Below are 16,605 nucleotides of genomic sequence, written 5' to 3' on the forward strand. Positions count from 1 at the left end.
AAGGGAACTTATGATAATTATAGATGCTTCTGCTTTAATCTGCTTCATGGAGATAGATTAGATAGAAAAAACTAGTAGCTGTAAGCATTCCAGCACAGGCATACTCCTCTTAGTTATCCAGGCTCCTTGGAGGTCCTCTGTCCTTCTTCCCACCCAGATGAATGGGAGACAATAGTACTAGGGCTTTCCGCTGGCACTGAAGTCCTACTCAGACTGTAGGGGTTGTCTTCTTTGTCACTCCAGCTGACTAGATTTAATGAGTAGAAGGGCTTCAAGCTCGCAGCTCTGCAGGGGTATCTGGCTGCCGGCATGGATGGCTTACTTTGAAGGCCTCTAACTCCAAGAGAGCTTTATTTATTCTGGTTATTGTGGGATATGGACCCATGTCCACTTTGAATCTGCAAAAGGAAAAGAATTGATGAAGTACTAAGAGTTGGACAGCCAGTACAGCAGTGAGCAGAAGGACAGAGCAGTATGCTATGCCTGCCCAGTATGGGAGAATCTCACAGTCATTTACAATAACAATAAAGATTTGTCCTCGTAGGTTTAAAATGCTAGAAAGGTTAATTAGTTCCTGGAGAGGCTGTGAAGTCTCCTTCTCTAGAGATACTCAAAACCTACCTGGATGCAATCCTGTGCCACTTGCTCTAGGTGAACTTGCTTTAGCAGGCGAGTTGTTGGACTAGATGACCTCCAGAATTCCCTTCCAACCCCAACGATTCTGTGATTCTGTGATCTTTACCAGGCTTTTATATAATGTGCAGCACAGGTAAGGAGGCACTCTGCTTTTCCTGGGAATCATGCAGCCATTACTTGTATGTGTTTAATGCTTTAAATAAATATAGATGAATCTTTTCCTCCTGTGTGCTGTCTAAATATAAGGCAAACAGGGAGAGAGAACGTGGAGTGTGGGCAACCTCAGCTTTTCTAAGGTCATAGATCATGTTTCCCCCCAGGGCCCTCTGAGAAGAGAGCACTGCTCCTTATTTCTAAGAGCTTCAAAAAGAGACAATATTTATTACATAGGATAATTCATGGAGAGAAGAACCAAAACTGGATAGGGCAGGCAGAATGGATACTTTCTAACAGACACAAGGAGCAGCAGAAGGCAAGGTCTGACAGCCCAGCACAAAGAGTAGGTGCCCTTGAAGAACGCCTCAAGTTTATCCTTAATTACCTTTCAGCATTGGCAACTTGAGGCACCAAGCACAGATCAGCCATGGAAACCTACAAATGTAGCAGAAAAAAGGGGTTACAGTAACTCAGAGCCTGTTCCATCACACTTCACAGCGGTGGCAGGCTTCAAGAGCAGGATAGACATTATTTTATCAGCCAGTACAGAGGAGTTGTCATGGCAATCTAATTATTTAATCCAGCATTAAATAATGCAACAACAGTACAAGGAAAAGAACTTCATAGCAGTCACTAGTAGAAGAAGCCATCAGCCTTTAGGGTTTTTTGGTGGTTTTTGTTTGTTTGTTTGGGTTTTTTGTTTTGTTTTTTAATTTCCAGCCGATCATGCTAGCCTGAAGGACACTGCTTCTATGGCAACTGCCTCTGAGCAAACAGGTCTGCTGGCAAGCTGCAGAGGGACATGATGGAGGGAGAGTGGCGTTTGCATGGCTGGGAAAAGATGAGTAAATATTGCTTGTTTGCACTGCAGGAGTATCAAGCAGCTCCTGCCAATGTCAAGACTTGATATGTGATAGGGCCTCTGCACACAGGCTCAGAGACTTGCAACCTGAAAAGAAGACTCAAGGACAAGACTGCCAGCTGCCTACCTGCACAGAGGCAGCTGCCCCTACCCCACTTCCCAGGTCACAAAGTCCTGGGTCCTTCTCAGAGAACACATTATTCTCCAAGATTAGATCTCCTAAGTAGCCTTTGCCCTCCAAGGGTTCCATAAGGCTGCTACTAGACAATTCTCTGCATCACAGGATATTGCAGGAGCCTTCCTTTTTCCCTCAGCTTTTATAAGAAAGATCCATTTGCCTGCCAAGCAGAACTACTAAATGGAAGAAGCCTGAGCTGCCTCTAGTTTGGTAAGGGTAAGAACAGCTTGTATGTGAGCTCTGTGAAATCTGTCCATGTTAAAACTGGAGAATCAGAGCAGAAAAATACAAGTTGGTTAAAGATTTCACAGAACAGAGGTAAGAACTGAACCCATGTTTCTTAAGCCAAGATTTGCCCCTGTGACTACACTTTTAACTGCAGATCTCTTAAAGATGAAATATATATCATCTGTTTCCACATTGTCTACTAACAGCCTGATCCTAGATACAGCTGCAGAATCTGGCCATCAGCAGGTTATAGGCAGGGACAAGTAAATATCTCCGTAACTCTTTGTCACTCAGTAATGGCCTAAGTAGGATCCATGCAGCTGTTTTTTCTTATGGTGAAGGCACTGCATGTAACTTCAGGCACAGGATGGGGTTGTGCTCTGTCTCCTCAACTAATTTTCTTTCCTATTTTAGGGAAGATACTGGCATTTTCAGTTCTGTAATGGTACACAACACTCTCTCAGATACTTACTTCATCCCCCACACAGTAGCGTCCAGCAGTGTGCTGTAGAATCTGCTCCAGTGCTGTCAAGAGAGGTGGTACACTGGAGTGAGGCATTGGAAATTCACTTGAAGAGGACACCAAAGACATTTTAGACTGATAATTATGAACAAGGGCATTTTGACCATGAACAGAGTATGAAAAAGGACCAATTTGGGACAGAAACTAGAAGGAACAGGAATCTTACAACGGCTTAGTTATGGGAGTCTTTAGGGTCCTTCAGGTTTTTTGGACCCAGGGTGATTTCAGTTGCTTCAGACAATGCAGGTGAAATACTAAGAGGATAATGTAGAAATATGTGAAAGGAGAGGGGAGAAATGCAAAGGTTCAGTCAGTTTGTGTCTGTCCAGAAGTGAAGGGGGCCTGTCATTGCAGCACATGGGAGAAATGGTTTTGAAGAAACAAAAAGCACCTTACCTCTAAAGAGGTAAAAAAATACTCTGCTACTTGCTAGACATTGTTGGAGTTTGCCATCAGATATCCGTTGTCTGATTACAAAAGCAAATACATATATATATATGTATATATAGATAGAACTTTAAAGCAAAAGGCACTAGCTTGGGAGCAGCTGGATGGAAAGAATTGCTGTGAGCCCTCATGCTTCAGAGTGAATCAGCTGCTGTGTGCAGGATGGCCCCAGACTTCCCCTCTTCCATGTGCAGCAGTGGTAGTGCCCTATGGGCAGCATCTTTCCTCTGAGACCCTGGAAAACTACCAGTCCTGGGCAAGGGACTCTGGGCAGGAAGAGCACTGTCTCTGTGGCAGGGCAGGACCACAGCACACTGGCCTAGAAGCTTCTGTTGTTCTGCTTGAAAAGTCAAGTAGGATGCCAGTGGTGCAGCAGTTTGTAAGGTCAGTCAAAATGCTGATAATTTTAGATGTCGGATGTACCTTGAAAGCCAGATGCAATACAATTCTGAGCCCATTCCATTTTTCTCTCCCCTATTTGTTTCAGGACATTCAGGTTCTGCAAAGGCAAAGCAACCTCTAGGTTAGATGACTGTTGCTGGATGGATCTTGTCCACTGTGTCATCTGGGGGAGGAGAGGAAAGATAAGAGTTGCCAAGCCTGAACCCCTAGCCTGAGCTCAGTGGATTGGGTCAGCCCTGACCTCACCATCATTGTATCATGCACCTCGCTGTATCTTTTTCTTGGCACTGTCCTTCCGTAACAGATCCCAGGGAATCCCTTTGCCTCTGCCTTTGGATTGCTCAATTCTCTTCTTCTTCTAATGTCCTAGACCCAGCAGTAAAACCACATGGGTTCAGCTGTTTCTGGAAAGAGCCCTGGGATGTTATAGGATTTTCTGTGTTGGAAATACTGTACTGTTGTTGCCACTGGCAGATCAAGCACAGGCTAAGCACAGATATCATCTGCTAACTCACAAGTCTGAAGTTCTGCCACCCTGTTGGCTGGCAACAATTTAAACAGACTGAGAATTTCAGAGATGGAAATCCTTTCTGATTTTTTCATTTGCATAGGTCTGACAAGGCAGTACCTGGAGTGGTTGAATGCCTGAGACAATGTGATCAGCAATCATTCTGACTTGGGCTCTCTTCTTTGGATCTTGGGGCAGGAGTCTGGGGTTAGGCCGTGTCTCTTCGAGGTAATGAATTATAGCTAGCTGTAGTGAACAGAGAGATAATGGGAGGTTACTGAAGAGCCAAGGAAAAGTTCACATCCTGAACACCTGGAAAGAGGAGCTGATCCAAGAGGATACAACAGCTTTTGAATGAAATTTGTAACCAGCACAGGGAACAGAATATCCTCTCTGATGTCTGCTTGTGACCTGTTGTCATTTAGTCTAGCTGTAATTTCAGGCAAATCCTGGCACAGCCATCTAAGTTAGACTAGAAATTGCTCAGTGAAAGGCAGAGTTATGAACCAAACTGTAACTGAACTCAAATCCTTGACAGCAGCTTCCCAGCAAACACTATGTGCTACTTCTGTTCCCAAGTGGGATTGTTTATCATAAATGCCATCTCTTTTCCAATGCACAGATGAGAGCTTTGGGGGAAAAGATAAGGCAAAGCCATCCCCTCCACATGGGGCAGCAGGCAGGAGTGAATGATTAACAGGGGTGAGGCTGGTAACTCACCGACTGAGAAAGGGTGATGCCATCAATTTTCAAGGCTGGGACTTGCTTCATTGGATTCAGTGCCTCGAATTCAGCGGAAAACTGTGGAAACAAACCTGAGCTTACTTTACAGCAATAAGAAATCCTTCTTTCTCTTTTCTTACCCTAGAACTCAGTTACTAAACATTTTTTTACCTGTTTTTTCTCTCTACTGCAATATTAATATTTTCAGTAAGTTATGCTATACTATTAACCTATAGCAAGCTCTCACTGGGGCTCAGGGATCACTGCATCCAGGGCCAGACTGCCTTATCGCTTGATAAGCCATCACTGCAATGCCCAGGATGGGTGGTCCTGCATCAGTGTTGGCATTACTGTTCTAGTTCTCCAACTCCGCCTTAGCCCATACTGGCACATTGAGCTGGTGGTATTACTAGGGCACAACTCCCTCCTAGGGACCCCCGAGTAAGTTCTCGTGAAGAGTTCTACCAATCCACCCCTTCCTTTGGCAGGCCCTTTGCAGCCCCCTGCAATATCATTTAGCATCTTTTGGACACATGCACCCTGACACACACACGCTTTCTGGTGCTAATTGAATGAGGTTGTGTCTGTGTTTAAAGTGCCGTGCAGCTTCTCAGAAGTCTATGCACCAGATATGTTCAGTCATATTACGGTAAGCAAGAGCAAAAGATCTTCAGCATTCTGAATTCAGTCACAGATGTTTAAGAGTTCAGTACCCTTGGAGACAGCAATGGTATCTCTATCCTTACCTGCTGTCCTCCATCCTTCACGAGGTTCACTGGCACCAGGTCATAGGAAATCCCTTTCAGAGCCAGTGCTAGGGAGAGCAGAGTGTACAGCTTCAGACAGGTAGAGTGCGACTATTTTCACTGGTAATGGATTCAGGGAAATGTTACTGTGGAAGGTGCAAAGGAGAAAGCCAGATCCACAACTTTGTGGGTGAAAAGGCTAGAAGGCTTTATTGAAGAGGAACTGAACTGAACAGGCAAGGATTGTAAGCAAAAAAGCTCCAACATAAAATGGCCTCCGCCTTATATATGGTAGGGTAGGGAAGGTTCTGGAACAAAAGGTGGAGTTAAGGTGGGGCATGTAAATTATGACTATAAAGGAAAACATAACCATACATGGTAATGCACCAAAAATCAACCAATAAGAACACAGGTTTTACATACATCACAAATAAGGCATAATACATGAAAATATACATTATAAACAAGACACAAAATTCACAATTTCCCACTCCCAACATATCTTCCTTTTTCTTTATTTTAATAAAGATAGAACTGATTATATAAATTATTTGTAATTTAGAGGGATTTCAGCAATAAAGAGCTTCAAGCTAAACATGGGATAAAATGTTAATTTGTAATACGGAAGGAGATAAAAGAATTTTTGTTAAACTTTTAAGAGACAATAAGTAACTTTGAAATAGATGATATTAATGAAATAATATGTTAAGCCCTATATAAAAATTATAAAAAGAGAAACCTCCAAAATAAAGTTTACCTGAGCTTTTTGGGTAGCTCAACCCAAAGGCAATAAGGGTTGCCTCCACCCCGAGGATGTCGGTTGCCTCTGCCCCAAGGACCAGTGTCTCCTGCTCTACCAGCTAAGCTAGTCCTAGCCAGGTCACGAGACTGTTCACTTGCTTGTCCACTCCAACTTAAGGTTGTATGGTGGGTAATGCACTGTCGGAGGACTTTTCAGTACCTCGCCTAGCCCTTACCTCGCCTCCCTCTCGACTTGGGCTAGGGAACTGTTATGGGGGGTTCGAGCCCCGAGCATTCCCCTCGAGCTCTCTGGCCAAAGAATACTCGCCCTTGAACTTCTCATTATACTAACAACAGAAGTTCAATACAGTGCAAAACTAAGTTTGTGAGATTTCCAACTTAACGATAAAGGACAAAAATGTAAACTTGTTAACTTTTTAACCTTAGCCCGAGCTTATAAACGGATAAGAAAGAACTTTATCATTTTGAGGTTTTTCAAGTTTCCACACATTCATACTCTCACACAAAACATTCATGGAGGCCTCCTTCATTCACACAAACACACTATTGCATTCACCTCAAGAAGTTGATTATTTGTGGAGTTTAACCAACTATAAACATTTGTATGAATTGAAAAATAAACCATATGTTTAAATCATATAATTAGTTTCAGTGTATAAGTTCAAGTATGTAAGTAATTATTCCTGTAAGTTGACATTTTTTCTATATTTCAAAGTAAATATATACTTATAATAAAAAAGTAATTAATATATGAAACCAAAAATTGTCAGGAATGCAAAAACATTTTTTGTTATAAAACTGTTACTCAGGTGTCATTTATCTTTATTATCTCTACTCCCCCTTTTTTCTTTTTACTGACAAGGTATACATTATCAACTACTACATTAATGTTAAACCTTGTAAAAGTCAGATTAAACGCCACTTTCAGTTCCGTGGACTACATTTTTCGTCAGACTTCTTACAAGGGATTTTGATGTGCATGGCCTGGTCTCCCTGTTTCTTTTGTGTTTCTTACTTCTTGTATTTTTTGTATGTTGTTTGTTTCAATTGCTGTAGAAACTTGAATAATAAACTTAATAAAGGTGTTAACAATAACATTTCAGTATAAATCAGGTAATCAATTATCAAAATATTAAAACAATATATAAAATTATATAAGAAATATTCATTAAAATGCATGAGAACACACTCATTCTAAAGGTTAAATGGTTGTTTTCAGTTACGTAACTTGTTCAGTTGTTGCAGAAATTTGTAGGCAGTCCTTGTTTTCTTCAGTTGTTATCTTCTTCGTTGTGATGTTATTCTTTTTTCTTTAATAATAAAACTCAATAAATATATTAATAATAAAGTAAATCATTATTAAACAAAAATAACACATGAAGGTAAATAAGAAATACTTATTAAAATATATGAGAACATATTCATTTTCAAAATCAAACTAAAAAAGCAGCTGCTACACTCACACTTCATAAATGTTTTTGTTTGATTCGTTGGTAGAGATTTCCATAATCATCATGATATGCCATTTCTTCTACATATAACAGTCCTTGATTGTCGGGGACTGTGCTTGTAATTATAACAATTTGTTCAGTCTTTTGGTTTTTGGGTCTTTGAGATGTTGTGTAAGGGGAACGCTGTGGATTTCTAAAGCTTTTAGAGGGAGAAGTAGCATTTACATTCAGAGGAGTTCTCTTGCATGTTCTTCCCTTTTGACAGGCAACTGTTTTGGCAATGTTTTTGGCGGTGTCATCTACAATGGCTTTGAGGATAACAGTGCCATTCTTATAAGAATAAACTTGGACAACTTCAGGCATGTGTGTCACCAGCTCTAGGGTGGACTGGAAGCCTAGGTCTTTGAGGGGCAGTGGTTTGTGGATCATGGTTATGTACTGCTCTTCCAGCTCTGCTGGCGTTAAGCCCTCCTTGGCAGATATCAGTATGGCTCTCACCTCCTTCTTCAATACTTCTATGAGTTGTGCTTGCTTCACTGTGTCTATGGATGTTATTGTTTCCTTTGGTTGGAGGTTTGAGTCTTGTATGCCTTGTGTATTGTATGTTGTTGTTACTATACCTTGATTCTTTTCTTTTGTATCAGATTCATTTTTTCCCAATGCATATGTTTTAAACTCTGACTTGAAGATGGTTGCTATTTCCTGATTATAAAATTCACTACTTTCTACTAGTGAACATACATTAGAAATATAAAACATTTTATCTTCTAACACATTGGTAGATGTATTTTCTGATTCTATAATAGTTTGTTTATCTTCATGATGTTTTCCACTTTTTTTGAAGAATTGATGAGAAGAATTGATGATGGCTAGGTTGGATTCTGCACGCTGCTTATTGGTTTTTATCATAGGGGTTAAAGTAGTAATATGATTTTCATGGACGCTGCTATCTTGGTGGGTGTTTATTTTTAGCAGGCTGGAAGTGCCATGGGCGTCGCCACCTTGACTGATGTTTATGTCAGTCACCCCAGAAGATGATGTCACCGGAGGGTTGCCGAAAATGGGCGTCGTTAGGGTCTTACTAGGGACAGGCGTTGCCATGGTGTTAGGTGATGTTTGTGTAGTTAAAATGCCATCTTGGGAGTTAGCAGGGGCGCCATTTTGCGAAGGGTTCCACGCAGTAGTGATCTTAACGCTATTTTGAGAACTAGTGTCAAGCTTGCCATCTTGTGTGTCTGTAAAAAGCCCGCCTTTTTGTGAGGGACTAAAGATGACTCCATTTTGATTTTTACTTTGTGAGTCATCTGGGAAAGCATTACACGGACTTGGATTTTTATTTTCCATTATTTCAAATTGTGATTCTCGTTTTTCTTCCTGGTTTTTTAGTTGTAATATATTAAGGATTAATGTCCATGCTATCAGAGATTTCGAAGCTTTCTTATCTCCATTATTACTTGCCATCCACAAAATTTTGCCAATTTTGTCCCACTCTTGACAGTTTAACGTTTCTGGGACTGGGTCTATATTTTTATTTGAGAATGTCCATGATTCTTGATTAAATTTTTAGATAATAATATAACTCCGATTTGTCTTTAGCTGGGATTCCATTTTGATATTAATTTTCTAGGACGAGTAAAAGGGGGTACTTAAGGTAAAAGATAATTTTGTTGTTGCTCACCTCTCCGAGTTAGGTGTTCTGATCTGATTTGCTATTCAGCTGTGGCGAGTGTTGGAGTTCAGTCTCGTTGCAGTTTTTCTTCAAGGGGAGCAGGCGAGTTCTTTGAACTTCAGAGACCTTCTAGTTGTGCCCTCTGCTTGAGCGCCATTTGTGGAAGTCACAAAGGAGAAAGCCAGATCCACAACTTCGTGAGTGAAAAGGCTAGAAGGCTTTACTGAAGAGGAACTGAACCGAACAGGCAAGGATTATAAGCAAAAAAGCTCCAACATAAAATGGCCTCCGCCTTATATATGGTAGGGTAGGGAAGGTTCTGGAACAAAAGGTGGAGTTAAGGTGGGGCATGTAAATTATGACTATAAAGGAAAACATAACCATACATGGTAATGCACCAAAAATCAACCAGTAAGAACACAGGTTTTACATACATCACAAATAAGGCGTAATACATGAAAAGATAATATAATACACTATAAACAAGACATAAAATTCATGATTTCCCACTCCCGACATGTTACCATCTCCATTTTAAAAAAAGACCATATCCCTCAAGGAGGGTGGTCTGAGTCCACTGAGAAGACAGTGCTCTTGGAAGTGATGGATCAAAGCACTAAAGATCAGTCCTGGCAAAACCACTGCATTTTTCAAAACAAGTTTTGCCACTCTTTGCAGCACAGCCCTTCCTGACTTGTCTTACAGAGGGCAAGGGACCACATGCTCACCTGCAAAACACTGCTGTCTCAGTACAAGTAGGGGCTGTTCCCAGCCTTGCTTAGCTCTCAAGACCTGGGCATACCAGAGTCTGAGGCAATATCATGAAGGCCTCTTATCTGTTCCCCTCCATCCCACTTGCTCCAGGTAAGCTGTGGTGTTCCCTTCCCTCCCCCTGGGAAAATGCCTCACTGTTCCAGTTCATGTTTGCTGACCTCTCTCTTAATAGGTGATTGATTAATCGAGTTGGTGAAGGGGAGGATACTGCAATACCACTGAGAGGAAAAAAAAAAAAAAAAAGAGATCTCAACACTGGGTCTTACCAATTCGCACTCTCCAAGAGCAGGAACTTCGGAAATAGCTATAAAGTATCGGCTGAGAAGAGAAGGACAGATAGAATGGTTATATGCTGGGAACACCAGAGTACTGTAAGGAGAAGAATGCATGAGCAGAAGGTATTTCAGGAACTGTAAGACAGGGAAGAGCAATGTTTGGGAAAGAGAGGACTCCTTTCTGAAAGTGGTTGTTCCTGATTTGGGCATCACTGTCTTTCATGATAAATACATGAAATAGACATGATAAAGACTCTAATAATTTAGTTGCACCTGATGTTTCCAGCAATGCACAAGTGACCTTAAAATTATTCCCTTTGAAGTTTCCCTTTTTGAAGTCCCTATCTGATGTTGGTATCTTCTATACCATCTTAGATTTCTGAAACCAATTCCACTGATTGTGCCAACCACCTGCACTGGATATTTGCATGGCATGAAACAGCTTTTTCAGCCTCACGGGGAAGGGCACGGCCTCTTTCCAAACAAGAAGAGCTTCTGCTGTTTGAGATGAAGGCCATGAGGACAGACAATTCATCTCTACATGAACTATAGCACCAAGGCACATTTCTCGGATGCTTCCACCCTGTTCAAGCTCTCACCTTTTCAGATGCCATGGTCAGTGTGTGCAGTCTACTCCAGGAAATAAAAAAAACCCCTTTGTTTTCCCTTTTAACTCAGCTGGGATGGGGGAAGGCTTTTCTCCTAAAACCAATGAGGAAAGGACTATGCCCCCAACTCTGTGCCAAGGACACAAAAACCAGCCAATCAGATTTCATCCTGAATCACTGCCCTCACCTCCTCCCAGCCCCAATACCAGAACTATTAACCAGATTTAAGCTTGGAAGCACATTTAGGAACTATCTTTATTTCCCTAGCATTTCATCCATAAATAAGATATCTAGAGAGCCTCTCAGGCTGTCAGCAGCTGCCAATGCAGAAATATGTCCCTGGGGAACAAAACAAAGAAAGAAAAGCCACATGCAGAATTTCCATTTCATTAGGGAATGACTGCAAGCTCTGGGAATGACTGCAAGCTCCAGGAACACGGGCTGCCTTTGCAGGGAGGTCCCTTAGGATGCTCCTGGAGCCCTTCTGCTGTCAGTGCCAGCCAGTGCAGAGGGTTTTCTACATTGCAGGACTAGGAGAAGCTGCTATTCTGCTCCCAGACCAACTTTGTGCAAAATACAAAGATTGCTTTTTTGTGTAACGGTCTTTTCTTTCCACACAGGAAACTGGTATTCATGTATGTCTCTAAATAAACCTGTAATCATGTCTCTCCTTCCTTCCATAGATCCCATGGCATGCCAGGGATCTCTCTGCATCTCTGCTCTCCCAGAATGCATAGAAATTATTCCAGATACTGGTAGTAAGGCAGAAGAAAGCAGGGATTTGCCCAATGAGAGTCTGTCAACAGAAAACCAGAGAGACACTGAAGATCCAGTCCTCTTTGTAACCCTGATGCTTCTCTTACAGTTTAGATTGGTTCAAATAAGTTTAAATGAGGTATGTCTTTGATTAAATTACTCTAGCCAAATTTACTGGAAAATGGTTTATAAGTGAGGAGGGAAATGATGGCAGTATTGGCAACATTTTAGTGGACAGAGTATTTCCTGATTTTCTTAAATTCTCTGCTTCTGGGATCAGGGTATTAGAAATCTCAGCTATGCTTTTTTTTTTTTCCCCCAAATGTCTAGCCTGCCGGGTTGCAGGGAAAGAAACAGAAACTGTGGCTTCAAAAGAGAGATATACAGCATTCATGACATAGTATTTTTAGTTATTTTTCCTGAGGACCTTGCAAATGATTTTTTGGCTCAGAAATTTATGTCCTTCACCACATCTATTTCGGACTCTGGTAGAGACATTTCTTCTGATCCTCTCTACAGTTCTTTTTTGTTTTTGCAGCCTGTGCTATTATTTGGAATAAAGTGTACTAGCCTAATTGCCTTGCTTTATAATTTCAAGGCCCTTGGGGGATTTCACCAAAAGGAACATGGAAAACAACCTGTCATTCAGCTAATAACTGTGTGCCCAGAGGCTGGGGTCTGGACTGGTCTCTTGAGTTCATGCTGCTTTGCTCCCAGCAGCAGGGCAGATCACAGGCAAAAACAATCATCTAAGTAAAGATTAGAGACAGTAGGAGTGTTTTGTCCTCAGTGGACAGGTCCCACAGTGACACTGTATCTTTCTCAGAGGAAAAGCTGAGCACGGGCCAGGGAAGTATGAAAAAAGAAGTGCCTGCATTTAAAACCCCATGGGGTACAAGCCCCATAAGCTGCACATTAGACTGGCTGGAACTGGGATGGTAGAAGGAGAACAACATTTGCTTGATGTCTACTGAGATTTCTGTTTTGGTTCTGTTTTCATTTCCAGCATCTGTGAGGAAAGTTTGGGCTTAAATACCCGTTGAGAGTTAAAGTCTGGGAAATGCATTTCACTGTTGTGGAAGTTGGAAGAAATACCCCAAACTATGTGTCGAGTTCTCAGGTTTCCATGCCTGTCTACTTCAGTATGGTCTGCTCTGGATACCACCTCTTTCTAGGCTATATTCGGGGTGCACTTGGGAAGGCAAAGCCTTTCACCTCTTTCCTGAGACCCATGACAACAAGCAGGCTGCACACATACACTGCTCCTTGGGGGCTGGTGTAGGGGAAACCTCGGTGTCTGAAAGGCACCCCTTGTATTCTGCTGGGTTCAAATGTAAAGGTACAAGCAGAAACAACAGCTTTGCTCCTAAACTCTCAGTGTCTCTGCGGCAGGCCTTGGTGTTAACAGCGCACGTGGATAAACTACGATAAGTAAACACCAATGCTTTGAGAAGCATTAGTTTTATTCAGCAAATTCCTTGCTCTCCACTGAGACAGAGACACCGGGGCAGCAGTCCTCCCGGGAATCGCCATGGCGGCCTTTCCGGGGAGCCAGGGCACCAGAAGCCGATTGCGGCCGCGATCCCTGCGAGCGAACCGAGCCCCAAGCCCGCTCCCTCCAGCTCTGGCGCCGCCATCGTCCCCGCTCCCCTCCCGCCCGGCGGGGACGCTCCGCTCCGCAGGGAGAGCGCGGAGCCAGCGCCGCGTACCTTGGCGGCGACGGCGCTCATTCCCGTCCCGGCCTCAGCTCAGAGCTCGGCGGCAGCCCGGGACTGCATTCCCGGGACTACATCCCCCGGCGTGCCCCGCGGATGCCCCGCCCTGCAGTCCGTGCCCAGGATGCGCCGCTCCCGGCGCGGTGCCGCGCGCGGCGGATCCCTGTGGATGCCGCCGCGCCAGAGGGAGCCCCGCCGGGGGCCGGGGGGGCCGGGGCGGCCGGGCCGCCCCACCGCTCCGCCGGTCTCCGCCCGCCCGGCCGCGCTGGCCCTTGTCACCCTCCTCAGCTTCGCCTCCCGCTTCCACCGCCTGCCGGAGCCGCCGCACGTCTGGTACGGGCCGGGCGGGGCGTGCGCCCCCCCGTGCGGGCAGTGCCCGAGCCCCGGGGTGCGGGAGTGCGTGTCCGTGTCCGTGTCCGTGTCCGCCTCCTCCCGGGAGCAGCCGGCGGATTGCGGCGGGTTGCGCCCTGACACCCAGCCTGCGCCCCGGCCTTGCCCGGCTTGGGAGGGCCCCGTGTTTATCCCAGACAGATGGCGGGACGGGACCCTGGCAGGGAGGACCCCAGGGAAGCGCTGCTCTCTCTGGCCAGCCCGCTCCTCGCCGCCGCTCAAGGGACGTGCTGCAGAGGGTCCTGGAGAGGCGGTTTTGTGGGACTGTGGGCGTCAGGCTGACTTCTTAACATCTCGGAGGTCAGCCTGGAATCAGAAGGCAGACTAGAGATTCTGGAGTGCTGATATCAAACTTTAAAAAAAGGGCCCATCCTAGAATGACTTAAGTATTTCCCAGTAAATGTAATGCATCATCTGTATTGAATGTGTGGCAGTAACCCTCTGTATGATGAAAAGATGAAAAGACTTTCCTGGATTTTTTTTTTACTGTCTTCAGCATTATAGAATATTGGTTATTGTTAAGTTTTGTTTTGTTTGTGTTTTGTTGGTTTTTTTTTCCAGTTGGGATGAAACTCATTTTGGGAAGATGGGAAGTTACTACATTAATCGGACTTTCTTCTTTGATGTCCACCCTCCTTTGGGGAAGGTAAACTGCTTTTCTGTTACATATTTTAGAAACCACAGGAGTGGGCCAATAAAAGTCTATTCTTGCCTTCTGGACGAAGGTTGTGATAAACTCCATTGTCTTTCCTGTTGTTGGGCATCATGATAATTTGCATTCTCTATCCACAACCTCAACTTGCAACTTCTTGTCTTTACAAAAATACTTCAAATAAGGGAAAACTATGGTATTGTACATTGGGTATTTGAAAGGCTTGAAATTAAAAAAATCAGTGTGGTAGTTATGGCTTGGAGGGGTTATGTCATAGCAGCCTACATTTGAAAGGAAACAAACAGCTTGTGATAACCTGTGTGCGAGTGAGATGCCTACCACAAAGGACCCTGAGAGCTCTGATTTTCTATTCTGACTTGTTTTAGCAACAGTGTGTAGTGCTGATGAAGATGCACTCCTACTGCCTCGACAAGGTTATCTTCCTTTCAGACTGAGTCTTCTGAACCTAAAGGGATAGGGAGCTATGGGAGATTCTAGAGAGACAGAATTGTCCCTGCTCAATCCCACACCTGCTATTTCTCTTTAGCATGCAGTCATAGTCCATAGCCAAAATTGTCCTGATTTTGCCTTTAGACAAAGAGCAATGTGTTTGCATATGTTATCTATACATAAACTCTTGTTTGGATGATATGTCTGAATTAAGTAGTTGTCCTCTGGATCAGTCTTGGCTTCTATAAAAATTTTACCTGCTGCTGGCTTCGGTGCTTTTTCCTCCAGTGCAAATTCCCTGACCAGTTTTTTTTTCACCTTTCCTCTTCAGATGCTGATTGGACTTGCTGGCTACCTTAGTGGATATGATGGTACATTTCCTTTCCAAAAGCCAGGGGACCGATATGAGCAGCACAACTACATGGGAATGAGAGGGGTAAGGTTCTGCAGGCTAGTATTGAGCTGATTAACTTTCCTGTGCTTTTCAATGCAGAGGTTTATGTCATAAGAACAGCTCTCCTGGATCGGGTCGAGGTCTCTTTAGCCTGGAGACCTGTCTTTAAGCTCCTTAGAAAAGTGTCAGTGGTTCTTTTGTGAATAAGTCAATGCCTGGCTGTGAGAGTTCGGGTAAGAAATTAAGGTGATTATTGAGGCCAACTCTTGCTGCTAGTCAGTGAGACTACACTCCTGTGTGGGACAGATATCTTGCCTGTTCTGCCAAGCAAATGTTGCTGAACTTGGGGTTCTGTCACTTCATTGTGCCTGGCTGCTCTGCTGGGGAGCCAAGGATGTCAAAAAGCCAGGATCATCCACTATCACCTGCAGTTTGACACCACCAGGGAGCTGAGTAAACTGATGGAGCCTGCAACAGGGGGGCAGAATTTAGACTTGTATTCATCTGAAACCCTGGCTGTACTGCTGTCTAGGAAGACCAAGAGCCATATAACTGACAGCAGATAAGACAAGCCAAAAGAAGAAACAATGTCCAATTGTTAGTACCTAGAAAGAAGAGTAAATCTTGGTTTAGTTTCTAGCAATTTGTACTGCTTGCTTTTCTTTTGATTTCTGTTCATTCTCCTTCAACTATCCTTGGTCTCATTTGTGTAAGGGAGGTGAATCTGGTCTGGTAAAGACATAAGGTGCAGGTGTATTTTGTTCTTAGATTTCATATTCTAGTATCTTGTTAAAATAAGTGGAGTATAGTTGATGTGTAGTACATTTACTTGACCAATCTTTTTATGAATATCTAACGTAGTCTAGCAAGAGGGTGACTGACTGTTGTTCCTGACACCTCTACAAGCAGAGTAAGTGTCTGTCCTCTGAACAGTGTCTTTGTTCAGTTGGCTTTTGTCCAATATTCTTAGTGACTCAGTTCAGCGACTGTGACACCTCCTGTTGTTGGTAGGTGTGGAAGATGAAGGAAAGGAAGGGGTGTGAGCACTTGTTCATCTTATGAAGGGTTATAACTTCTCCCATGATCTTCTTTTCCTGCAGTTTTGTGCGTTCCTTGGCTCCTGCCTGGTTCCCTTTGCCTACCTCACAGTGTTGGAACTGTCAAAGTCACTGCCAGCAGCCTTACTCACAGCTTTCATCCTTATTTTTGGTAGGTGTTTCTGCTACAGGAAAATTGAGTAACCTGACTGTTCAGATAACTTAATTTCTGGATTATCATGTGTTATCTAATCACTGGATAT

General features: G+C 43.5%; 2 protein-coding genes across 15 annotated transcripts in view; one reads left to right on the top strand and one right to left on the bottom strand.

Annotated features, from left to right (window-relative positions):
- Window positions 1-17: 17 nt before the first annotated feature.
- Window positions 18-13,536, bottom strand: GSTZ1 (glutathione S-transferase zeta 1). 12 transcript variants are annotated; one of them, XM_051806395.1, is made up of 10 exons: window positions 10,940-11,016; window positions 10,332-10,383; window positions 9,301-9,610; window positions 5,410-5,477; window positions 4,661-4,741; window positions 4,061-4,186; window positions 3,454-3,529; window positions 2,533-2,585; window positions 1,178-1,227; window positions 18-398 (listed from the first exon to the last, which is right to left on the bottom strand). In XM_051806395.1, exons 5-10 carry the CDS (start codon window positions 4,709-4,711, stop codon window positions 272-274), a joined length of 483 nt encoding a protein of 160 aa, XP_051662355.1. In that variant the 5' UTR covers window positions 4,712-4,741; window positions 5,410-5,477; window positions 9,301-9,610; window positions 10,332-10,383; window positions 10,940-11,016; the 3' UTR covers window positions 18-271. The 12 variants fall into 12 exon arrangements, with proteins under 12 accessions (XP_051662355.1, XP_051662351.1, XP_051662352.1 ...); XM_051806391.1 differs by lacking the exons at window positions 9,301-9,610; window positions 10,940-11,016 and adding an exon at window positions 13,414-13,536; XM_051806392.1 differs by lacking the exon at window positions 9,301-9,610 and having other exon boundaries at window positions 10,940-11,079.
- Window positions 13,537-13,543: 7 nt separating this feature from the next.
- Window positions 13,544-16,605, top strand: part of POMT2 (protein O-mannosyltransferase 2) — a 32,660-nt gene continuing 29,598 nt past the window's right edge. For all 3 annotated transcript variants that reach the window (XR_007907554.1, XM_051806351.1, XM_051806352.1), the window contains exons 1-4: window positions 13,544-13,752; window positions 14,371-14,455; window positions 15,243-15,347; window positions 16,406-16,514. Coding sequence is in view for 2 of the 3 variants with exons in the window: in XM_051806351.1 (XP_051662311.1) it covers window positions 13,544-13,752; window positions 14,371-14,455; window positions 15,243-15,347; window positions 16,406-16,514 (508 nt within the window). In the remaining variant the exon portion in view is untranslated. The remainder of the gene's footprint in view (window positions 13,753-14,370; window positions 14,456-15,242; window positions 15,348-16,405; window positions 16,515-16,605) is intronic.

The sequence above is a fragment of the Manacus candei genome, unplaced genomic scaffold (genome assembly GCF_025592945.1).
Source record: "Manacus candei isolate 608988 ecotype Guabito, Panama unplaced genomic scaffold, ASM2559294v1 h1tg000067l, whole genome shotgun sequence".
Taxonomy (NCBI): Eukaryota; Metazoa; Chordata; class Aves; order Passeriformes; family Pipridae; genus Manacus; species Manacus candei.

Coding starts and splice junctions, on each gene's coding strand:
- GSTZ1 (XM_051806388.1), bottom strand. CDS start 8,723: ATGGCAACGCCTGTCCCTAGTAAGACCCTAACGACGCCCATTTTCGGC.